This window comes from Mauremys mutica, chromosome 2 (genome assembly GCF_020497125.1).
Source record: "Mauremys mutica isolate MM-2020 ecotype Southern chromosome 2, ASM2049712v1, whole genome shotgun sequence".
Taxonomy (NCBI): Eukaryota; Metazoa; Chordata; order Testudines; family Geoemydidae; genus Mauremys; species Mauremys mutica.
The window spans coordinates 177,270,771-177,296,093 of NC_059073.1; the positions used below are offsets into that span (position 1 = coordinate 177,270,771).

Below are 25,323 nucleotides of genomic sequence, written 5' to 3' on the forward strand. Positions count from 1 at the left end.
TTCGAATCATTGTGTGATAACTCCAGTGTTTTCTGTGTTTCTCAGACTACTGCTAACACTTCTGTATTGGCACGTGTTCTCTTCACAATGCTCAGTGAGAAATAGGAGACGCCCATGACCTATAATCTGAACCCAAAAGTGTTTGTTGCCGAAGATTCTTTTTGGAATGTCATCCAGGTGTTGCACCCCTTCCTCAAGGTGAATTTTGCAGCAAACTATGACCATTATGCCAGAGCGTTTGAACCATTTGCCACTAAAGATAGATTTCAAATCTGAAAGGGGAATTTACTACTTACATGAACTTGCCTAATCGAGACAATGCGAAACTGGATGTGTGGGCTTTTTGGAACAGTCATCAAGACATACTTCCTAACTTCAGCAAAGTAGCACAGTGAGCTTTGAGTGTACCCCCTGGATTTATTGGTGCAGAGTGCACATTTTCAAAGTTGGATTACCCCCAAGACAGCAAGAGGCTCAATATGAGTGAGGATACTTAGGAGAAAATTATGCGAGCATATGCAAACCAGGATACTTGGAAAAACTACTAGCTCTGAGACACACAAAATATCCCTTTGTACACTAAAAAAGTTTATACTGTAGTAAAATGTGTATATTACAAAAGGATTTTTTTGGTTCCCTCCCCCCAACTTTTCTATTTTTTAAATTTTAACCCAATTTCATCCTGGCTTTAATGTTTGGAAAATCAACACTGCAAAATGCCCCAATTATTATTATTTTTTTTTTTACAAATAAACATTGAAAATGCAGAATGCTATTCTATACAATAGAATTCTGGTTGTATTTCCATATTTGTGTGCATTTTTACAATTTAAAAATAAAATTGGTTAATTTTTTCCACTAACAAGTGTTTGCATTTTCTTATTTAAGAGCACATTTTGAGTCCACAGGAGGAGAAACATTTTGCTTAGGGCCCATCATTTTAATGTGTTTCAAAAAAAAAAATTCAGTATAGACACTTCTAAAAAGTATCCTAACTCGTTATAAAGTCTAAAATTAGAAGAACTGGCCATAGGTTTATATGTGAAGTAATGCATTTCTGTATTTTTCATGCAATGGACCTCTATTTTCAGTGAATATTCTTCCTAAATGGATTATAACATACAAAAACTTTTTTGGAAAAGGGTGATTAATATTAACCAGCCCCTCAAAAACCAAGAGTTTCCAGTGCAATCTACTAAAAATATTTAACAAATGCATAAAAATACGTGAACAGTATATTCATCTGCATGACAATAATTTGTGCTCCAACTACATTTTTACTGTACTAAAAACATAAACCCTATCTCCTTCCACAAAAAACAAAACAAAAGAAACCACATCCAAAACTAAATTGTTGAGTTTGTTTCCTAAAAACTTGAAGTGAAGATTCTTCAGTGTTCTGTTCATCAGTTCCAATTCAGCTGTTTTATCTTCTTAATTTATTTCTCTAGTTTCAATTAATGCTTTGACTAATGTTTCAATATTGATTTCTGGTGAAGGAAAAAAAGAAAAATCTTTAAATTATTTGTTCATTTTTACGCAACTTTGCATAAATGCATATAGCAGATACCATGTTAAAAATTAAAGATTTAGCTTTCCTAATTCCCTTAACTAACTTTCCTAATTCTAATACAGTAGAATAATTTGCATTATCTGTCCGGCAAATTTGCCAACCTAATGATGGCCCAGTTATATATTTAATCAGTTCTGCCTTAAATGTTCTAGAAATACATTTCATAAAATGGAATATTTTTCTACTATTTAAAACAAACTGCAATTCATAATGCTTATTTGTGCAGATACCAATGCAAAATAATTGACAAATTACCGTCTCATAACAGCAGTCAAAATCAATATCAAACTGGCTGTTTAAATATTTTACTATTAAAAAAATTATCCCCAAGTGTGTTTGACACACATTTTGCATGTCTCTCTACTATTATCTCCAATGCTAGATTTCCCCCAACCCAGTTATTTGTACTCAGTCTCTCTTTAGCAGCCACCCCTGTGGTACTATTTGCTGGACTATGAAGCACACTGTCTGCTTTATGAAATCTGGAACCTGGACAGCCAGACGGCCCAGAACAAAGCTCTTCCTCCCCCATCCTCCCCCCAATTAGGTAGGATTCTCTCCCATTTCGTAACATCAATTTCCCACAACCACATCACCAAAACAATTCTATCAGTCCTCAGAAGAGTTAAACTGAGCTCCCTTCAGACCAGTATTAATGCCAATCTTGAGCTGCAAACGTGCTGTTGAGGGAAATCAACCCAAAAGCGACCCTCACAATTGAACAAGCCACCTCAGCCCTCTGCACAGTTGGAACCTTTGACTACTGCTTCATAGCACTTCACACTACAAACTAGGCCAACAAGGCTTTACACTAAGGTTAAAATCTTCACAATCTTACTTTGAAGTGCTGGATAATATGGAGTCAGCTGCTTGAGCATTCTGGTCATCGTAGGTACATCCTTTCCTTGAAGTCTATGCAGAATGTTGGGAGTAAGACCACTGGCATCTTCATCAAACATCTTATCTGACTCTCTGTTTTGTTGTTGGTAATCTCTGTATGAATTGTGGACAGAAGAGGAGGAACGAAATGAGGCCGAATCAGTCTTGAAATCTGATTTCTGATATCTCGATTCTTCTGACCAACTAGAACCACCTCTTGATGAAGAAGTGGAATTTGAAGACCCACCCCTGTAGTAAGATGAACAGCCTTGTAAAGGATAGTTTGTCGAATATCCTCCAGATGAAGGATATGTAGCAGAGGAAGCAGAATAGGATGATCTCTGGTCAGGTAAATTCCTTGTATTTGTAAATGCTTTTTGACTCTTCCAATTTGTACCTCCAACACCATAAGCCATTCTGTTATCAGGTGCTGTAGTTTTGTTTCCTTGGGCACTATTAGACTTGTATTCCGTTGAATATCCACTCCCTGAATATGTGAAGTAGGGAGAGGTGCCTCCAACTGAAGTAGACTGGGAGGATACAGAAGCAGATTGATTGAATTGCTTCAGCCATTCATTGATTCCAGTAGCAAAGCCTCCGGTCTGAAGGGCAAATGAATTACTGAGTGCAGCCATTGTTGCAGAATCATTAGGTCTTAGTCCATATGAGGACGATCCATCACCTGTTTGGTAACTGTATGAACTGGCAGTGGTGAATGAAGTATTTGCATCCAATTGTGATGTAAATTGTGCCTGTTCAGGTCTTTGAGATGAAAAATCTTGATTCCAGTTAGTATTTCCTGAAAAGACACATGCAAGTAAAGTTAAATAAAATGACAGGCCATCAGCAGAAGAAATTGGTCAAACTTTAACTAACCCCATGGAACCCGCATCCCTCCTGCACCCCAACCCTGAGCCCCCTCTTGCAGTCCACACTCCTCCTGCACCCCAACCCCTTGCCCATAGCTCCCTGCTGCACCCTGCAGCCCTGTGCACCCAATCCCCTGCCCTGAGCCCCCTGCTACACCCCTCCTGCACCCCAACCCCCTGCCCTGAGCCTCCTCATACACCCCACATCCCTCCTCTGCTCCAATCCTTTGCCCTTAGTCCCTTCCTGCATACAATTTCCCCACCTAGATATGGCCCTTGACCCAAAAAGTTTCCCCACCCCTGAACTAGTCCAAAAACAAACCAAAAGATGCTAATCCATGAAAATAAACTGTGACTGTGTGCCTCACCAATTAACAGTAGTGTGCTCAAATGAAGGATAACACAAATGTTAAAATGCCTGAAAAACAGTTATAATCTGAAGACACTGCAGGTTAAAAAACAAACAAACAAACAAGTTTTTGTTTTTTTTAAAATCTGCCTCTCAGCCACCAGGTTTAGCATGTATGTCCAAAACTGACCTAAGTAGGAAGCAGGTGAAACTAACACAGTGCTATGTAAGGCAGGGGTAGGCAACCTATGGCACGCATGCCAAAGGCAGCACGCGAGCTGATTTTCAGTGGCACTCATGCTGCCCGGGTCCTGGCCACCGGTCTGGGGGGCTCTGCGTTTTAATTTAATTTTAAATGAAGCTTCTTAAACATTTTAAAAAACGTATTTACTTTACATACAACAATAGTTTACATGTCTATTATAGACTTATAGAAAGAGATCATCTAAAAATGTTAAAATGTATTACCGGCACACAAAACCTTAAATCAGAGTGAATAAATGAAGACTCGGCACACCACTTCTGAAAGGTTGCCAATCCCTGATGTAAGGTTTACTTTTCTCATGTCACTTAAGGCCAGTTTAGAAACTTGAATGTCAAAATATTTAAAGCAATTATTATGGAGAATTTCAGTGCTCAGCCTTTCTATTGTTTGCAGAATCTGCTTCCTCAGTGAGGTATTTACAGAGGCCTACATATTTGGGGACTGGATTTCCAAAAGTCCTCAGGGCTAGCCTAACTGTTCCCACTGAAGTCAGTGGTAAAACTCCAAGAGTTGTTAACATCTGTTTTAAACTCAAAATTACTAACATTCTGATAAAGAGGAGGGCTCTGTCTTAGAAATATCAGGAATGTCACTGTTCTTTTGAAGGGGAGGCTGTTGCATTTAAAGTGGAAAAAAAAGAAGGAAGAAATTTTACAAAATTAAAACCTTTACGACATAATGAATAAAATATTGATACAAGCCTGATTTAAAAGATTTTTTGCAGCTCATCTTTGAGAATTTTCTTCTTGGCTTTAGGCAATATCCTGTTTTCACAGAGCTTTTGAGAATCTGCTAAAATTCTAACTTTTCTCCAATTTCTATTAACCATCTCACTTTGCCTATTTAACCAAAATGCTTCAAAGTTCCAAATTTACTTTTTCTAGCTAATTAAATGCATCAGACATTGAAATTTTGCTGCTTTATTCACTTGATTTATAGAATCACAGGACTGGAAGGGATCTTAAGAGGCCTTCTAGTCCAGTGCCCTGTGTGACACTGTATGGAATCTCGGGGACACTTTAGGATATTATGAATACCAATATTGTAAAATTGCAATGCTTGTTTGACAGCCCATTAAGGGACATCAGCTATACAACTGACAGCAGGCAAGGGATACACCTTATGACTCACCTTATGACCCCTGCATGCCTGTGGAAAGAACTCTAAGGGCTTGGCTACACTTGAAAGTTGCAGCGCTGGTGGAGGCTTTCCAGCGCTGCAATTAGTAACTGTCCACACCTGCAAGGCACATCCAGCGCTGCAACTCCCTGGCTGCAGCGCTGGCTGAACACCTGGTCTGCTTGGGGTGTAGCGAGTGCAGCACTGGTGATCCAGCGCTGCTCAAGTGTGGACACACACCAGCGCTGTTATTGGCCTCCAGGTATTAGCAGATATCCCAGAATGCTTTTAACTAAATTACTCTTTGTTTTGTTATGCAGCCTCTCTTTGTTTTGTTGTGAACTCGGAGCTCCGGGAGCTGCTTATCAAACACCTCCTGTTTGCTGTGATCAATCTGTACCTGACTGTGAACAATCACAAATGAGATAACCCCTGTGAATGAGGCAGGCAGGGAGTGAGTGTTTGCTTGACAGAAACAGCGGGGGCAGAGGGGAGAGAGGGAGTCCGTTGGATGCAGGCTGTTTGCAGTTAAGAGTTAAGGGTAAGGGATCGGGAACATTTTCATAGAATCATAGAATCTCAGGGTTGGAAGGGACCCCAGGAGGTCATCTAGTCCAACCCCCTGCTCAAAGCAGGACCAATCCCCAATTAAATCATCCCAGCCAGGGCTTTGTCAAGCCTGACCTTAAAAACCTCTAAGGAAGGAGATTCCACCACCTCCCTAGGTAACCCATTCCAGTGCTTCACCACCCTACTACTGAAAAAGTTTTTCCTAATGTCCAACCTAAACCTCCCCCTCTGCAACTTGAGACCATTACTCCTTGTTCTGTCATCTTCTACCACTGAGAACAGTCTAGATCCATCCTCTTTGGAACCCCCTTTCAGGTAGTTGAAAGCAGCTATCAAATCCCCCCTCATTCTTCTCTTCTGCAGGCTAAACAATCCCAGTTCCCTCAGCCTCTCCTCATAAGTCATGTGCTCCAGCTCCCTAATCATTTTTGTGGCCCTCCGCTGGACTCTCTCCAATTTATCCACATCCTTCTTGTAGTGTGGGGCCCAAAACTGGACACAGTACTCCAAATGAGGCCTCACCAGTGCTGAATAGAGGGGAATGATCACATCCCTCGATCTGCTGGAAATGCCCCTACTTATACAACCCAAAATGCCATTAGCCTTCTTGGCAACAAGGGCACACTGTTGACTCATATTCAGCTTTTCGTCCACCATAACCCCTAGGTTTTCTGATTTTGCAAGGCAGGAAGCTAAAGACACAATGTTGGCTCCAAAAATCCACCCTCTCTCTCTCTCCCCCGCTCCCTGACACACTACAGCCCCAACCCACCCCCCTCTTTTGAAAAGCATGTTGCTGCCAATTGAACGCTGGGATAGCTGCCCATAATGCATCACTCCCAACAGCGCTGCAAATGCTGCAAATGTGGCCACACACCAGCGCTGGTAGCCGTGAGTGTGGCCACACACCAGCGCTGTTCCTACACAGCTGGATGACCAGCGCTGTAAACTCCCAGCGCTGCAACTCTCAAGTGTAGCCAAGCCCTAAGGCCTTTCAAAGTCATGTGCTATCTGCTATGAGTGTGTTTGAAACAAAGGAAGTACCAGACACATGGCAAAAACACTATAAAAGGCAGCTGCATCTTCTCCATTTTGTCTTCAGTCCTGCTTCTTACCTCTGGAGTAACCTTCCTACAAACTTCTGAAGCTCTGAACAAAGGACTGAATGACCCATCCAAGTTGTGGATGTGTCCACAGCGACTTTCAAGCCAGCAAACTCACCAATACTGCTAGGGACCGGATGGACTTTAAAGTAATTGTATGTGATTGTTTTACCATTTAACATCTCTCGTCCTTTTTTCTTTATAATAAACTTGTCTTTAGACACTAAAGGATTGGCTGGCAGCATGGTATTTTGGGTAAGATCCAAATCTACACTGACCTGGAAATGTGGCTGACCCTTTGGGGTCAGAAGAACATTTTGTGTATGTGAGCAGAGTTTTTTAAATAACTTCTCATTGTACTGGACATAGGTCCTGATTGGGAGCCAGAAAACTGGAATGCAGTAAAGGGGGCTGTGTGATTCCTTTTCTGCTTCTTGATTACCAGTGTGGGGGATCAGAAGCAGAATTTGTGACTGGTTGGGGAGTTTAGCTTCAATATTACTCACCAGTCTTGGGAGTACCTGTTCTCCCTTTTGCAGCCTGCCTTGACCGTGGCATGTTCAGTGAGAGCTGCCCCAGGCACACCAGGTCAGACCCTGTACTCAAGGCAGGACTAAGTATTATCTAGACCATCCCTGACATGTTTGTCTAACCTGCTCTTTAAAATCTCCACTGACAGAGATTCCACAACCTCTCTAGGAAATTTATTTCAGTGCTTAACTACACAGACAGTTAAGAAGATTTTTCTAATGTCCAACCTAAACCGTCCTTGCTGAAATGTAAGCCCACTGTTTCTTGTCCTATCCTCAGATGTTAACGAGAACAATTTTTCTTCCTCCCCATTTTAACAACCTTCTATGTACTTGAAAACTTACGTCCCCTCTCAGTCTTCTCTTTTCCAGACTAAACAAACCCAATTTTTTCAATCTTCCCTCATAGGTCATGTTTTCTAGACCTTTAATGATTTCTGTTGGTCTTCTCTGGACTTTCTCCAATTTGTCCACATCCTTATTGAAATGTGGTGCCCAGAACTGGACACAATACTCCAGTTAAGGCCTAATGAGCATGGAGTAGAGCAGAAGAATTATTTCTTGTATACTGCCTACAACACTCCTGCTAATGCAGCCCAGAATGGTGTATGCTTTATTTGCAACAATGTTACACTGATGACTCATATTTAGATTGTGATCCACTATGACCCCAAGATCCTTTTTCCATAGTACTCCTTCCTAGGCAGTCATTTTGTATGTGTGCAACTGATTGGTCCTTCCTAAGTGGAGTACTTTGCATTTGTCCTTACTGAATTTCATCTTATTTACTGCAGACTATTTCTACAGGTCATTTTGAATTTTAATCCTATTCTCCAAAGCACTTGCAACCCCTCCCTGCTTGGTATCATCCACAAAATTTATAAGTGTACTCTCTATGCCAGAGGTCAGCAACCTTTCAGAAGTGGTGTGCCGAGTCTTCATTCATTCACTCTAATTTAAGGTTTCGCGTGCCAGTAATACATTTTAATGTTCTTAGAAGGCCTCTTTCTATAAGTCTATAATATATAACTAAACTATTGTCGTATGTAAAGTAAATAAGGTTTTTACAATGTTTAAGAAGCTTCGTTTAAAATTAAATAAAATGCAGAGCCCCCCGGACCAGTGGCCAGGACCCAGGCAGTGTGAGTGCCACTGAAAATCAGCTTGCGTGCCGCCTTCGGCGCCCGTGCCATAGGCTGCCTACCCCTGCCCTATGCCATTATCTAAATCATTGATGAAGATATTGAACAGAACTGGACCCAAATCCAATCCCTGTGGGACCCTATTTGATGCACCCTTCCAGCTTGACTGAACCACTGATAACTACTCTCTGGGAACAGTTTTCCAACCAGCTATGCACCCATCTTACAGTAGCTCCATCTAAATTTTATTTCCCTAGTTTGTCTATGAGAAGGTCATGAGAGACAGTATAAAAAACTTTACTAAAGTCAAGATATACCACATCTACCGCTTCCCCCCATCCACAAGGCTTGTTAGCATGTCAAAGAAAGCTATTAGGTTGGTTTGACATGATTTGTTCTTGACAAATCCATGCTGACTGTTACTTATCACTTTATTATCTTTTAGGTGTCTGCAAACAGATTGCTTAATTATTTACTCCATTATTTCCAGGCACTGAAGTTAAGATAACTGGTCTGTAATTTCCGGGTTGTCTTTAGTCCCCCTTTTATTGATTAGGACTATAATTTGCGCCTTTTCCAGTCCTCTGGAATCTCTCCCATCTTCTATGACTTTTCAAAGATAATTGCTAACGGCTCAGATATCTCCTAATTCAGCTCCTTGAGTAGTCTAAGATGTATTTCATCAGGCCCTGGTGACTTGAGAACATCTAACTTGTCTAAGTAATTTCTAACTTGTTCTTTCCCTATTTTAGCCTCTGATCCTACCTCATTTTCACTGGCATTCACTAAGTTAGATATCCAATTGTTATTAAAAATTTTTAGTGAAAACAAACAAACAAACAAAAATCCGTTGGCGCTTCTGCCATTTCCACATTTTTTGTTATTCCCCTCCCCCCATTGAGTAATAGGCCTACCATGTCTGGTCTTCCTCTTGCTTCTAATGTATTTGTAGAACAGTGTTTCTCAAACTGGGGTCGCTGCTTGTGTAGGGAAAGCCCCTGGTTGGCTGGGCCAGTTTGTTTACCTGCCCCGTCCACAGGTCCGGCCAATCGCGGCTCCCACTGGCCGCGGTTCGCCGCTGAAGGCCAATGGGAGCTGCTGGAAGTGGCGGCCAGTATGTCCCTCGGCCCGCGCTGCATTCAGCAGCTCCCATTGGCCCGGAGCAGCGAACCGCAGCCAGTGGTAGCCGCAATCAGCCAGACCTGTGGATGGGGCAGGTAAACAAACCGGCCTGGCCCACCAAGTGCTTTCCCTACACAAGCAGCATCCCCAGTTTGAGAAACACTGTTGTAGAATGTTTTCTTGTTACCCTTTATGTCTCTAGCTAGTTTAATCTCATTTTGTGCCTTTTCCTTTCTAATTTTGTCTCTACATACTTGTGTTATTGGTTTCTTTTCATCCTTTGTAATCTGATCTAGTTTCCACTTTTTATAGGATTCTTTTTTGAGTTTTAGATCACTGAAGATCTCCTGGCTAAGCCAGGGTGGTCTCTTGTCATGCTTCCTATCTTTCCTATGCAGTGGGATGAGATGGCCATGAAATCAGCTATATCTTTCTTCAGTCCCAGAATTCCCTTTAACAAAATCAGACTGTTCTTCACGTGGACAGACAAGGGATTGTCTTTACACGTAGGTTGGTACAGCACCACTCGTATTTATTTCATGTAGTGGCTGACCCATACGTAACTCCCCCCCACCAAAAAAATAGTTTAGTAATACTTTAGAGCAGGGAGGCATACATCTTACCCTGTGCCCTTTAGTGGTTTCAGCAGATTTATTTCTGCTCACTGGACAATATGGCAGACAGACCCCTCACTGAAGAAACCCTCCCATCAAAGCCAGAAGATGACAGCTCTAGCACCGCCTGTTAATCTCAGCTACTTTGGTACCACCCAATGAAATGGGCAGGTCTTCAGGTGGTCAGTACCAGAAACAGGAAGGATTTAACAGATTAAAACCCAAAACTCCTTGAACTGCACCAGACAAGAAATGGAAATCACAGAGCACTTCTAAAGCACAGCATTCTAGTCGCAGAGTAGCATGACTGGGCGGAGGTTTAAATCCTCATATAGCACGTTCTGTGAATTCAAAACCACTTTATTAAGAATATTTTGGGAAAGACACCCTGCAAAGTACCTGAATTGCCTTTGTAATTTTCAAAAGACTTGTATGGTTTTTGGATGTTTTTTCCTGCTGAAAGCTCATCTTGAGATATTGACATCAGTGGCCTCAGGCTGCTGGCATAATTGACCTAGGGGGAAATAAAGCACATCTCATTGTACTTGTTCTAAAAATTTACATTTCATTTTCAACATTTCAAAAATAGCAACTTTTCCTACAGAATGCCAATAAATTTTCATTGATAATGCTATTTTTAAGCAATGAATCCTATGTTTTGCTGTGCTGTTCAAGTTTGCTCCCTATTTTGCTCACAACTATCAATGTGAGTAACAACTTCCTCCCATTTGACCAGTTTTGAATTAGCCATTAATCTGAGTAAAATCAACCTCAAATATACAAGTTAGGCCTTTGAGCTCTCTCTCACACACATACACACCCACACCTTATGATACCTGTTTATCAAAATGTGCCTAGTGCTAGCAAAATGAAAGCCAACCAAACATACTAACCATTTGGCCAGTATTAATACATTCTAGTTTTGACAGTGCTAATGTTTTTTTCCTTGAAAGACTTCAGGGATTATTTTCCTTATTCCCCTCTTCCTTCTCCAGTTACTGTACATGTTTTCAAAACTTTGTTGTATTTTAAAATAATATTCATGGCAATGTCATGGGTGAACGTTTGAATTTCATGGGATATGCATGGCTGCTGAGCATAAGTCAGGCCCTGATCTCTGCCCCTGGCTGGGCCAGACCATCTGGAGCCATATAATGAGAGACATCCCCATCCCAGCCAATCCCCTCTCTCCCAGAATAGGACCAACCCACCACCTCCCTGTCCTACTCCAGAATGGGACCAGTCTGCTAACCCCCCACAAGCAGCTGAGGCCTCAACAGGGAGTAAGTACGGATGCCTGCTTCTGCCTCTGCTGTTGAAAGTCGCAATACTAGGCTAATTTATCACGGTTTCATGGAACCGTGATTTTCACTGGTCGCTATATATAAGCGGATAGAAATAGAAGAGCAGCCAGTCTAGTTGTCTCTACTACAGTCTGCTGCTATATGAGAAGAAGAAGAAACAGGAGCTGTTCTCATGGCTCAAAGCCTCAAGCAGGAACAGAGCTGCATGCCACCAATGAGAACTGTCCACATGTCCAGGGGAGAAAAGAATAAAGCAGCCAAGTAGTGTCATTTGGGGGAAAACACCAAATGGTTGAGTTAGTTCCCTTATATCTTGGATATATAAGTGGCAGGAAAGCAGTGTGGTGGGAGAACAACTAGGCAACATGTAAGCATGTACAGAAGGAGGTAAAGGAGGCCAACTGCAGAGAGACACATGCAGAGGGGAGAAAAACAGGACAAATGGGACGTGGAAAAGAAATTAAAAAGAAAAAAAAACAGTGCAATTAACTTTTAAAAACCAAGCTACTTATACTTAAATTTATTTCCTAATTTCTGTGCCAAATGCCGTAGTTGTTGCAGGGATGTTACATGATTATGAAATGGGAGGAATGGGTAAACCAATGGGAAAACCCTTGCAACAGAACACCACAATATGGAAACTAGTCATTCAGGTAGACCAATTACTTACAGCTGCTTTCTTTTTACAAAAGGTCTTCAAAGCTTCTGTCAGATCTTGTGTAATACTAACTACCAGAGTTGCTTCTGTGTCTGAGGTGACCTGAAAAGTTTCCTGTCAAATTAAAAATAATCACACATTCAAAAAGGTTAAGTTTCAAACAATAACTAAGGACACTTATCTCAAATACTCAACCGGACTTCCCAAAGGAGATCATGAGTTTTGGGAAATAGATGCAAAATAAATGGATTCAAATGAAGTTCTAGGACCAACTTAAGCAAAAAAATTAGGGAAATGAGATGTAAAAAGCAAAAAAAGGGCTGAGAATTTACAAACTGGATGCTAACAGACCTCAAATCCCAGTGATGACTGAACCAGATGACAATCTAAATAAAGAGGGCTTTTCATCCACACTGGTAGCTGTTTCCAATGCTCCACACTGCCTCAGACATTTTAGGATTCAGAATGACATTTCTGGAATTTTGTTATATAGATGGGGCAAAATGGCATAAGAGAGTGGGAGAGCAGCCAGAGAGCACCACAGTAAAAACCAAAAAGGCAGGATGAAGCAGGTGTCTGAGCCTCTCTTCAAATTATTTTTTAAGAAAATAGTTAAGCAACCTTTTCTTCTCACAGCTTCTAAATACAGACGAGACACTTCCCTGAACAAATTACAGGCCATAATTAATCATGAACATTGTCTTAGCAAAATATTTTAGACATTAAACATTATTAAAATTACTTTAGCAGCTAATGTTAAAATCTCTACTACAAAAAGCAGAGATATCAAGTTCTATTTCTTTGAACTCTGAAGCAGTTCAAATTCAAGTTCTAAAATATGATGTTACAGGCAACAGCAAGCAGCAAAGGATTTATTTATACTGTAGCTGCCCAATCTTTAAGATCTGTTGAAATATGACTTAAAAGTAGGAATTACTGATCAAGTTCATTCATAATCTTTCAAGTGATTCATGCAAGATTCGTTCTTTCTGCAGTGGTGCAAATCCAGTGTTAAAACGTAGCAAATCCTGGCAAAATACTTTTTGTACATACCAAGTATTCTAGGGCTTTCTGCTTTCGAACTGGATCATTCTGTAGGGGGGAAAACCACCGCAAGGACTGATTACAGTGCTTATATATACACTCTTCTGCAAAACATCATAATATATAACAACCAAACGCTTGAGGGAAGAAACTATTTTACAGCCGTCAATTATAATCTTAGGCCCTTATTGCTGGTATATACAGTAACAACTGCAGTATTTCCATTTTGGGCTACGTAAGTTTCAAAATTAAGACAGACTTTAGCTCCCAAGATATAGGGTTCCTGAAAAACCTCTTCACTTTCAGCAATTACCTTTCTGTTCTCACGTTGAACATAAGAGAACAGGTCTTTTACTGTTAAATATTTAACATTTTATTTCAAATGTTACAGCTTATTTCAATGATAAGTTGATATTCTAAAGGTGAAATGCTAATAGAATTTACTTTGCCCTTAACATATTTCATACGAGGATAATCAAAGCACCTTACCAAAAATAAATAAATAAATAAAAAATCAACACCTGTGAGAGAGAGAAGTAATTATGCCAATTTTATATGCAGAAAGTGAGGTTGAAAGGCTCGTGCACGGTCAGTGAGTCAGTGGCTGAATTAGGACTCCTGAGCTCTACTCCAAATATCCAATTGCACAAGTTTAACTAAAGGTACATATACCAAAGCAAGATAAAGTTATATGAGACTGTTTTAAAACAATATAAATGTTTACACATCAGAGTTTGCATTAGGGTTTCCAACTTTCTGATTGCAGGAAACAGAACACCCTTGCCCCATCCTCTTCCCTGAGGCCCCACCACTAACACACTCCTTCTCTAAGGCCCCTCCCCCACTCACGCCATCCCCCTCTCCCTCCATCGCTCGCTCTCACCCACCCCCACTCACTTGCTCATTTTCACCGGGATGGGGCAGAGGGTTGGGGTGTGGGGGTGAGCCAGAGATGAAGGGTTTGGGGTGAGGATTCTGGCTGGGGGTATGGGCTCTGGGGTGGGGCCAAGGATGAGGGGTTCAGAGTGTAAAAGGGGGCTCTGGGCTGGGGCTTGCGGTGTGGGAGGGCATGCAGGCTTTGGGGTGGGGCCAGGAGGTTGGGGTAGAGGGGTGGGGGGGGGGGAAGACGAGGACTCCAGCTGAGGGTGCAGGCTCTGGGGTGGGACTGGGGATGAGGGGTTTGGAGTGCAGGAGGGGGCTCAGGGCTGGGGCAGGCAGTTGGTGTGCGGGAAAGGGCTCAGGGCTAGTGGAGGAGGTTTGGGGTGCGGTGCAGGCTCTGGACATCGCTTATCTGAGGCAGTTCCCGGAAGCGGTGACATGTCCTCTGGCTCCTAGGCGCAGAGGCGGCCACAGAGGCTCCATGCACTGCCCTCACCCGCAGGCACTGCCCCTGCAGCTCTCGTTGGCCGTGGTCTAGGCCAATGGGAGCTGCGGAGCTGGTACTCGGGGCGGGGACAGTGTGCAGAGCCTCCTTGGCTGCTCCTGTGCATAGGGGCCGCAGGGACATGCCAGCCGCTTCCAGGAGCCTTAGCCCCGCTGCACCACCGACTAGATTTTTAATGGCCCAGTCAGTGGTCCTGACTGGAACCACCAGGGTCCCTTTTTGACCAGGCGCCTGGCAACTCTAGTTTGCATGGGTTTAACTAGATCAGTTTTTTAAATGTACAAGAAAGCTGCAACTGAAGAGAAGTCAAGTGGTGAATCCAAAGTGTAACAACTGATGACAAGCCATGATGAAGAGGAAAGATGTCATATTCAAGTGTGGAATTTCTTATAGCATGTGAATATCTTCCTCCGAGAGCCAATTTCTTCCCTGATTAGACACTGTGCTTTGACAGCTCTCATGGCACCAGCAGATATCGATGCCAATGAAATAGGCCACAACTAAGAGAGCCGAAAGTATCAAGACAACTGATTGGCCTGACACCACGCACAGTGCCAAATTCCAGAAGAATCATAGTTCTTACAGCAATGGTTCTCAAATAGACGCACGCATACCCATGGGTGTAGGTAGAGGTCTTCCAGGGGATATATCAACTCATTTAGATATTTGCCTAGTTTTATAACAGGCTACATAAAAAGCCTAGCAAAGTCAGTACAAACTAAAATTTCATACACACAAAATGAGAAAGTAAGCCATTTCCCAGTGTGTTGTGACACTTTTGTATTTTTAGATCTGATTTTGTAAGCAAGCAGTTTTTAAGTGAGATGAAACTTGGGGTACTCAAGACAACTTAGACTCCTGAAAGAGGAACAGTAGTCTGGAAAGGTTGAGAACCACTGATTTACAGCATATGGTGTGTCAAAGTTTTGATATTAAGATCAAGATAAGGCTGACAAAGCTGTTGGTGCCTAGTGCTTTTCAGGGCAGCTACTAAGGGCATCATCAATATATATTGAATATTTGTATTATTGTAGCGACTAGAAGCCACGGTCATGAACCAAGACCATGTTGTGCTAGGGTACATCTTTGAGAAAAATCTGTGGATTTTTTTATTGTCCTTTTGCTAACCCAAGATTTAACAAGTTATTGAGTATAGAAGGTCTTTGATTTAAAGGAAGGAAGGAATAGTGAGGAAGCAGACTGACTTTTGGGGTACAGAGACAAAGCTTCCTCCACAAAATTGATTAACCAAAGAGTGGTAAGCATCTCTTACCAACATGAAGATTTGTTACGGTCGGTTATTTCACTTTATTGTATAAAGTGGAATACAATATCAATAAAATAGGAAACTGAGTCAAAACACAGGTAAACATTCAGAAAACAAGAACAATGAAACATATCTATCATACAACACATTTCAAAATTACTAACACTTACCTCAGGCTTGTAATCATCTTCCCACCTAGAATAAAAAGAAGAAAGTTCAGTTGTTAAAGCAACAGCATAAAGGCTATTTTAAAAAGGATTTAGAATTTTATCTAAGCCATCCTACACACACATTTCAACTTTCCAAGTGACCTCAATTATTAATCAAGACCTCCCACCATATGGCACATCTGTACAATCACATTCAATGCTGGGATATAAGACCACAATAAGGCCACCAGAAGAGTCCAAGAACACTTTCTATTAGAGCTGTCAAGAAATTGAAAAAATTAATCGTGATTAATCACGCTGTTAGACAGAATACTATTTATATAACTATTGTTGGATGTTCTCCACATTTTCAAATGTATTGATTTCAGTTAAATACAGAATATAAAGTGTACAGTGCTCACTTTATATTCATTTTTTATTATAAATATTTGCACTGTAAAAATAAAAAATGGTATTTTTCAATTCACTTAATACAAGTACTGTAGTGCAATCTCTTTATCATGAAAGTTGAACTTACAAATGTAGAATTATGTACAAAAAACTAACTGCATTCAAAAATAAAACAATGTAAAACTTTGGAGTCTACACGTCCACTCAGTCCTACTTCTTGTTCAGCCAACTGGTCAGACAAACAAGCTTGTTTACATTTGCAGGAGATAATGCTGCACGCTTCTTGTTTACAAAATGTCACCTGAAAGTGAGAACAGGCAAGATATTTACGTGCCAGATGCGCTAAAGATTCTTATGTTCGGACTTGTAGGCTCTAAAGTTTTACATTGTTTTGTGTTTGAGTGGAGTTATGTAACAAAAAAAAAAATCTACATTTGTAAATTGCACTTTCACGATAAAGAGATTGCACTACGGTACTTATATGAGGTGAACTGAAAAATACTATCATCATTTTTACAGTGCAAATATTTGTAATAAAATATAAAGTGAGTACTGTACACTTTGTATTCTGTGTTGTAATTTAAATAAATATATTTGAAAATGTAGAAAAACATGCAAAATATTAAATACATTTCAATTAGTATTCTATTGTTTAACAGTGTGATTATTAGTCATTATTTTTCTACTATACAGACATAAATAGTAACAAAGCTCCTTCACAGAACATCAGCTCCTTGATAAGAAAAATGCCTTAATTATCTTCGTCATCTCCTCTGACTGTGCGCCACCTCTGCAACATTCTCAACCAATGCCAGCCCTGGGTATGATGGATCATTCTGGGATATGATCTGAAGTTTCTCTCTATATAAATATATCATGCTGCCATTAAATGACTCAGCAAGTGCAATACATCAGAAAGTCATAGTTATACATATAAGATTGCTATTTTAATCTATAACTCACTGATAATCAACAAAGTTTTGTACGAGAGGAAAAACCGAAGACAACAAATAAAAAAGAGTAGGATTTTTTTCTAAAGACAAGTTGCAATGGTCTGAGATAAACAAAATCAGTGGCCCTTAATCATTTCAAATGTATGGTGATGTAATGGTAATAAATCTATTAATGTGGGAATTTACTGGAGGTTTCCTCACCTTGATTTTTTCTTTGATGATGAGGCTAGAAAAAAAATTGGATGCGGTCAGCAAGAGCACATGTGCATTATAGTATCATTGCAAACAGATAATATAAATTAAATATTTATTTACACTCCCAGCTCAGTTAAGTACAGAACTCTTCAGCACTGGCCCTGTTCATGATGCCAATGGTTCTGATTAAATTTTGTCACCGTCAGCCAAATTCACCTTCCCTCTCATCTTACTATTAGACCAGGGGTGGGCAAACTTTTTGGGCCGAGGGCCACATCTGGGTGGGGAAATTGTATGCAGGGCTGGGGCAAAGGGTTGGGGTGCAGGAGGGGGTGCAGGGTGTGGGAGGGGGTGCGATGTGCAGGAAGGGGCTCAGGGCAAGGGATTGGGGGCAGAGGAGGGGTACAGGGTGCAAGCAGGGGGCTTAGGGCAGGGGGCTGGGGTGCAGCAGGGGGCTCAGGGCAGGGAGTTGGGGTGCAGGAGGAATGCGAGGTGCAAGCAGGGGGCTTAGGGCAGGGAGTTGGGGGTTAGGGTGCAGGCACGGTTCGGGCTCCGGCCCGGCGCCGCTTACCTAAAGCGGCTCCGGGATGGCAGCGGCACACACTGGGGGGGAGGGCCCGTTCCCGGCCAATAGGAGCTGCGGGGGGCAGTGCCTGGAGTCAAGGGCAACACACAGAGCCCTCTGTCCCCCTCCCCGCCCAGGGGCCACAGGGAAGTGGTGCCGGCCACTTCTGAGAGTGGTGTGGGGCCCGCGGCGCCACGGGGGGCAATCCTGCAGGCTGGATCCAAAGCCCTGAGGGGCCAGATCCGGCCCACAGGATGTAGTTTGCCCACCCCTGTATTAGACTATTAAAATGTACCAGGTACTGTATGCCCCCAATTGGCATCATTCAGATTGGGTCACACCAAGATGTCCCAGATTTATATAAATGTATTTGGATCAAATATTTATATTTGACCTTTTTCATTACTAAGCTAATTTTAAAGATATAGTATTTGCAATATTCAGCTACACTGACATTGTAATGGGTCAGAGGACTGTTAGCATACTATAGCCAGTTCAGAGGTTCTCTAAAGAACCCATAGTTTTTCTAGTGGAGGGCACTCAGCTTCTTTCAGCAGACTGTAGAGTACATAACCAGATAGGCCCCCTTGCCCTGGTATAAATAGCAGTGTAAATACTGAGGCGTGGCTTAGGCAGTCTACTTGCCCAAGCTGTGCCTCCCTGTCTACACTGCTATTTTTAACAGCGTAGAGTCACGTTGCCTCCCCATTGCTAGAGCCTTCCCCCACTGCAGGGAAAGACTCCAGCGGCAATGAAGAGCTCCAGTAGTGGGAAAAGGCTCAGTCTTTTCCCACTGCCTCCACCCTGCCAGGGCCTCTCACTTACAGGTATACACTGCACAGCTGGCTTTTCATTGCAATATCTAGCTACACATCCTACACGCCACTGCCAGCAGTGTGTGGTGTAGACATAGCCATAGTTCAGTCAGGAAGGAGAAATGTTTATCAGCTTATTCCAAAACAATAACATAATACTGCATTTTTCATTGAAATACATTTTTCAGTTGAGTTAATAAGTACAATAACTATTCAATATGATCTTAAATAGTAGAGACAAAATGGGTGAGGTAATATTTTTTATTAAACCAAGTTCTGTTGATAAAAGAGAGAAGCTTTCAACTTTACATAGAGCTCTTCTTCAGGTCTGGGAAATGTACTCAGTGTCACAGCTAAATACAAGATGAAACAGATTGTTTAGCATAAGTAGCTAACACATAGTTCACATTATATCTTAGATATGTGTTAGCTACTTATGCTAAACCAGAGGTCGGCAACTTTTCAGAAGTGATGTGCCGAGTCTTCATTTATTCACTTTGATTTAAGGTTTCGCGTGCCAGTAATACATTTTAAAGTTTTTAGAAGGTCTCTTTCTATAAATCTATAATATATAACTAAACTATTGTTGTATGTAAAGTAAATACGTTTTTTAAAATGTTTAAGAAGCTTCATTTAAAATTAAATTAAAATGCAGAGCCCCCCGGACCTGTGGCCAGGACCTGGGCAATGTGAGTGCCACTGAAAATCAACTTGTGCCGCCTTCAGCATGCGTGCCATAGGTTGCCTACCCGTGCTAAACAATCTGTTCCACCTTGTATTTAGCTGTGACACACTGACTACAGTTCCCAGACCTGAAGAAGAGCTCTGTGTAACTAAAAAGCTTGTGTGTCTTTCACCAACAGAAGTTGATTCAATAAAAAAATATTACCTCACCCACCTTGTCTAATATCCTGGGACCAACACACATACAGCAACACTGCATATCTTCAATACTGCCAGATGCATTTTCACTATTTTCGAAATATTTCAGAAATGTGAAAAATATAACAAGATCATTTTTTGCACATCTAATTAAAACACTGGAGGATTTAAAAACAGAAAATTATATGCATACCAAAGCTATTGCTCTAAAATTTTACACGTTTTAGGTAATCACTAACTTTTGTGGCTATCTGTAATCTCAAGTTAGGTTCAAATATTCATTTATTGAAGTTTTATTTTAAATATATTAAAATTATATTTACGCAATTTCACAAACTTACAAGATATACTGGGTCTTGTATAACCTTCAGTCTAGGAAATAAAAACAGGCTTGTTTAGATAAGACTTTCTCGCTTATATATCAATTAATATTGGTTATTACCCCACAGTCCAACTCCTCTGCCGTGCCCAGCAGAAACTGGGGCCCCCAGAGAACCCATCCCATTATACCTTTATTTACCATTACCTATTGCACCACAATTTTAAATTTAACAAATGCTAAACATTACCAGGCAACCTTACAAATTAGCACTTGTTTTCTGAAAGAATCAAGTTTGAGATGCAAGAATTTCCTAAGATCCTACGATTCTAAAACATAAGCAATTACAACCCTTTGCCACTATGAATTTTAATGTAATATACTTAACATTTATCACTGAAAACAGGACTGGCTGGACAATTTCTGATTCTAAAAGTTCTAAATTTCTGTGAAAACAGCAAAAAGGTTTTGGTGAAATTTTAGGGAATCCTCCTGATTTTTTGACCAGTATTAAGTGAAATATTGACTCAGGAAGATGTATGAAAGCACTCTGTAAAATTAAATAGAGTTTATTACTTTTTACTTTTTATTAAAATTTTAATAGGGCCTAGTGTCTAGTTTGCCAGAACCTGGATATAGAACCAAAGAACAAATTTAGTTGCTAGTTTAAACTTATCCAATTTACCTTATACATTTTTAAACCTTCAGCCTTTTCTATCTCTCTTGCTATCCGTCTGAGGAATGAGACTTTGTCCTCTTTCACGCCTGGTGTGTTTTTCTTCATTTTATCTGGAAATTCTTTAGACTGTCAATGAAAAAAGGTTTGAGACCATTTCAATACTAAATCTGACAAGTCATGCTTTTTGGAAAATTTTACAATACCTGTGGAGAAAACTAAACAGCAAGATTTTAGACATTATGGTCCTACATTTACTCTAGCAGACTATAACTAATTGTGATTTAATGAGATTTTTTTATTCGTTTTCATCACTACAGAATTGTAACACTATACAGAACTCAGGTAAGACACTTGACAAAAGAAACATGCTTTGTACAATGTCCTAAAGGCTACCAGACTTGGGCTCTGATGGACTAAGGCTTTGGCTACACTTCAAAGCGCTGCCGCGGCAGCGCTTTGAAGCGCTAAGTGTAGTCAAAGCGCCAGCGCTGGGAGAAAGCTCTCCCAGCGCTGTCCATACTCCACCTCCCTGTGGGGAATAACGGACAGCGCTGGGAGCCGCGCTCCCAGCGCTGGGGCTTTGACCACACTGGTGCTTTGCAGCGCCGCAATTTGCAGTGCTGGAGAGGGTGTGTTTTCACACCCTGCTGCAGCGCTGCAAATTTGTAAGTGTAGCCAAGCCCTAAGAGAGGAGTTGTTGTGACATGCTTCAGGAGTTTTAGTAGAGAGACCTCAGACTGCTTAGTTCCATGGCAAACACTACTAAAAATTCTTGAACCTTTATTGAAGATATGGAAAAGTTTGCAATGTAGCGTATTAAGGCTTTAATTTTAACAGTATCCCTTACTCCTCTTCACTGTAACCATAGGAAGTTTTTCTATGAACCACCCTGAGTATTAAAGATGGAGGAAGAGGTGCAGGGAGAAGAAAAAGCAGCTGAGATGGGTTGGAGCTGCTGCTGTTCTTAAAGTCTGATGCCATTTCCTTGAAGACAAAATAAGACAAGCGCACACATAAAAAGAGGAAAGAAAATAATACAAAGGTAGAAAATGCAGCTTCTGTCTTTGGTGTTGATTCTTACTTGCAAATCTCACTACTAGAGAAACACAGGGCCATCCTGAAACTTGTACCAGAATCGGGTTGTTTAGGGTTTTGCTTATAGCTGTCTCTCCTGGTCCCGGGCTCATAACAGTACTGCAAAAGGTGGAATCTTCTTAGCCAGCTGAGCCAGATTCTTTTTTAGACAAAACGTAAAAACTAACAGATGGGGAAAACAAAAAGATAGGGCGAAAAAGGAAAACACCACTCATGGGAATGGGTGACAGCAGGAACCCAAGTCTCTCACACCAGGGAGGTGGTGTTGGGGATTTAGCTGTTGGATGTGACAATGTCATATAGATCCCTCTTTCTGGTCCAGTCAGGTCAGGACATTGATCAGAATCAGGACTGTGACGGTCCAATGGTATCACAGTGGACCTGGGCAACCCAGGAGATGCTGGAGGTAACCATCACAATGGCATAGATTGATCCGTTCAGGCCATGGGTTCTCCAAATGTTAATTTGATCCTCCCCTAAGAGTCTTAATTAAAAAAAAAAAAGGGGGGGTAGGGGGGACCTCAAAAGGACATGATGGACAGAACAACCCATCTCCTCATTAGACTATTAAACCTAATTTTGGTCCATTAATTTCCAGTCCCACACTCCTCTTGTTTACCAGACATGATCTTACAGTCTTTGTGTTATATCAGCAGACTTTTTAAGACTAATTCAGTCTTTGGTCTCCTTTACCCACTAAAATTTGTTATAAGTTATTGGACTGTTTTATGAATGTTTATCCACTTTCCTCACAGCTGAGCTCACAATTGGGTAGTCCTGTCAGCCCCAAATCACTACAAGAGAGTCATTGGTATATAAGACTTACACTAGGGACTAAAAGCAAGACCATATTCAAGCAATAGAGAAGAGGTTGTTTTAAAAACGACAACTGAGTGCTATATCACTTAAGGCTTTAAAAATCATAAATTAACACATTTACACCCAGAAGCCAGTTTAGAACACAGATTTACTGATTACTCTTGGCAATCTGACCTGCTAGAATGACAAGTCAATTGGATTAAGAGAAGTCAAGAGATCTAACTAAATCAGGAACAACAAATGGGCTTTATCACCATTCGCCAATCCTCTGAATACAACCTGTGCCATAATATATTCAATCGCAACTGATGGGGTCCAGAAAATCACAAGTCTGGATATACGAGGAGTTGCCCAAGATTCTCAGTGACCATACCTTAACTAGTTACTGAGCAGATGACCGGCTGTTCACTTCAGCCACCTTTAGATGGCAATGACTTTTGGTCACTAGTGTAGCTGGACATAAAATGCTCCCTATCTCATTATCAACCTTCTGAGCAAACCCTAATCACCACCTGTCTAAATAACAAAAGTAAAAATGTTGCCATATCTTCCCAATTCATCTATGCTTTGGATTCCTTAGTATTCGTCATATATTATTATTAGTTCATAATGAGGCCCCTAGGAGCTATCACAATATAAACAACTATACAAAAGAAAATTAATAAATGGGTAATAGAGTATTTAAGCACTGACTCAAATGCATAAAATTTTACTTACAATATATGCTCTTCTGTGTTTATAGCCACTGAGATGTTCTATCATAGGTGCCATCTCCGTGTTAAATTCACACAGTTTGCATTCATAATGTGGCTCTCTCCTCCCTTCAAATCTGATTTCAACCACATGTTCTAAACCTATAAAATCAAAAGTTACAAGTACTTACATTTCTTTACACAGGCAATTATGAATAAATTTATTCTTATTTCAGCTGTGTAGGGACAACCAATGATGAATCAATGATAAAAGATACTGATCCATTTTAGGTATTTCCTACATTTTCTCACAATCGCCCATTAAGGATCAGAGGTCTTACTGGTAATATTTGTTAGCTCAAGTTTCTCTCTTCACCAGCACAGACTTTTCTCTGAGTAAAAGTTCTGTTCTTGGTAGACTGCCTGTCACAGCAGGATCACAGTACTTCATATACTTAGAATCTTAAGAATATCCAACCAGAAGAAAAAAAACCAGAGGGTGCAAACAAGCACATACCATAAAAGAATGTTAAGATCAAGCACTGAAAAGTTAGGAAATGCAAGAATTAAGGTTGCACAGGAAAACTTAATTCAGTCCCTTTATGCATGTCTACGTAGTCTTTAATTAGATGACCTCCCCTACTATTTTTCCCACAGGATCCGTGCCTTTCAATATACAGGATGGATCACAGTTCCGGGGATGTATCAGCATTGTGTAGACCCGAAGACTCTTGTTTGTAGGCTCCTGGGAGGTGTGTACTAAATGAGGCAGGAGATCGCAGGAAGGGAAAGATCTCATGGTGAAGGAACTGGAACACCATCCTGGAGAATTGGATTCTATCCCTGCCTCTGCCACAAATTCTTATGTGATGCTCAGCAGGTCACTTAAACCAAACTTCCCTCACGTGGTCAGTTATTTCTCTACCTCATTTTGAAACCCTGGGTTCTGATTTGCAGAAGAGCTGAGCACTCACAGTTGCAACTGAAGACAATGGGAACTGTGCTTGGAACCTGTACAGTGATATATAATGCTAAGTACTCAGGAAAAAAAAAATACCTGTAAGTGCCTCAAATTGGGCACCCAAAATTAGTGGACACTTTGGACCTTAATTTCTGTGTATTTTAGCTCCACATCTATAAAATGGGGATGATAATACATCCTACACAGTGAAAATAAATTGTTTCTGAAGCACTCAGATGAGTGCTATCGAAAAGATTTGAGGAAATAATTCTGTTTTCACAGCAAGGATTGAAATAGTGAATGTGCAGCAAATAATGCTCTAGGCCCCATATTGAACAAGAGGATAAAACAAAATACCAAGAAGCTGCTCACTAAACGAGCATCATCCATCCAATGCAGGGAATGAGGCAATGGTCATAAGTTAAAAAAAAAATAGCATATCATCATAGTTCAAGACTACGATAATGCATACGTGCAAGGGGGACAAATTAAGGTTCAACAGGTAACCTGAATTCTTGCATTCCCTGAAACAGTCCCCAGAGCAGCTGGGTTTAGAGGTAGGTGAGACAGGAAATGATCTCTCAATCCCACTGTTTACAACAGTAGCTCAATTTAACCCCAACACTGAACATTTATTCTATACCAACACCATATAAGGCAGCAGTAAGCCACCAGGGATAGTGGTAGTTTTTGCAGGACTGACAACGGGGGTAACATATTTTGCACAGCTCAAGAGTTCTATTAAATCATTTAAGAGCTGACCTTCTGTGGAGAAATAATGATCCAAATAGAGGAAACCTACTGCTTACAACAGAGCCCCTATTACTCAATTCAATGTACTCCTCAAAGATGCTAGCACTTGCTAGGATCATGGAGGACCCTGGCTAGTAGGAAATGATAAACTGATGAAGCTAAGCTCTGCCTAGCAAAAAAACATCAAGTAGAGAAAAACTGTAGTATATACCAGTAGATTTAATATTCTCAGGAACATCACGA

General features: G+C 40.9%; 1 protein-coding gene across 2 annotated transcripts in view; it reads right to left on the bottom strand.

The window, feature by feature from the left end:
• Positions 1–724: 724 nt before the first annotated feature.
• The window catches only part of LOC123364710, a 52,875-nt gene continuing 28,276 nt past the window's right edge, over positions 725–25,323 (bottom strand). For both annotated transcript variants that reach the window (XM_045007038.1, XM_045007040.1), the window contains 10 exons: positions 23,392–23,528; positions 20,767–20,886; positions 20,104–20,134; positions 17,507–17,531; positions 15,963–15,987; positions 13,151–13,189; positions 12,110–12,211; positions 10,535–10,649; positions 2,412–3,251; positions 725–1,490 (listed from right to left, as the gene is read on the bottom strand). In XM_045007038.1, the coding sequence (XP_044862973.1) occupies positions 1,435–1,490; positions 2,412–3,251; positions 10,535–10,649; positions 12,110–12,211; positions 13,151–13,189; positions 15,963–15,987; positions 17,507–17,531; positions 20,104–20,134; positions 20,767–20,886; positions 23,392–23,528 (1,490 nt within the window). In that variant the 3' untranslated portion in view covers positions 725–1,434. The remainder of the gene's footprint in view (positions 1,491–2,411; positions 3,252–10,534; positions 10,650–12,109; positions 12,212–13,150; positions 13,190–15,962; positions 15,988–17,506; positions 17,532–20,103; positions 20,135–20,766; positions 20,887–23,391; positions 23,529–25,323) is intronic.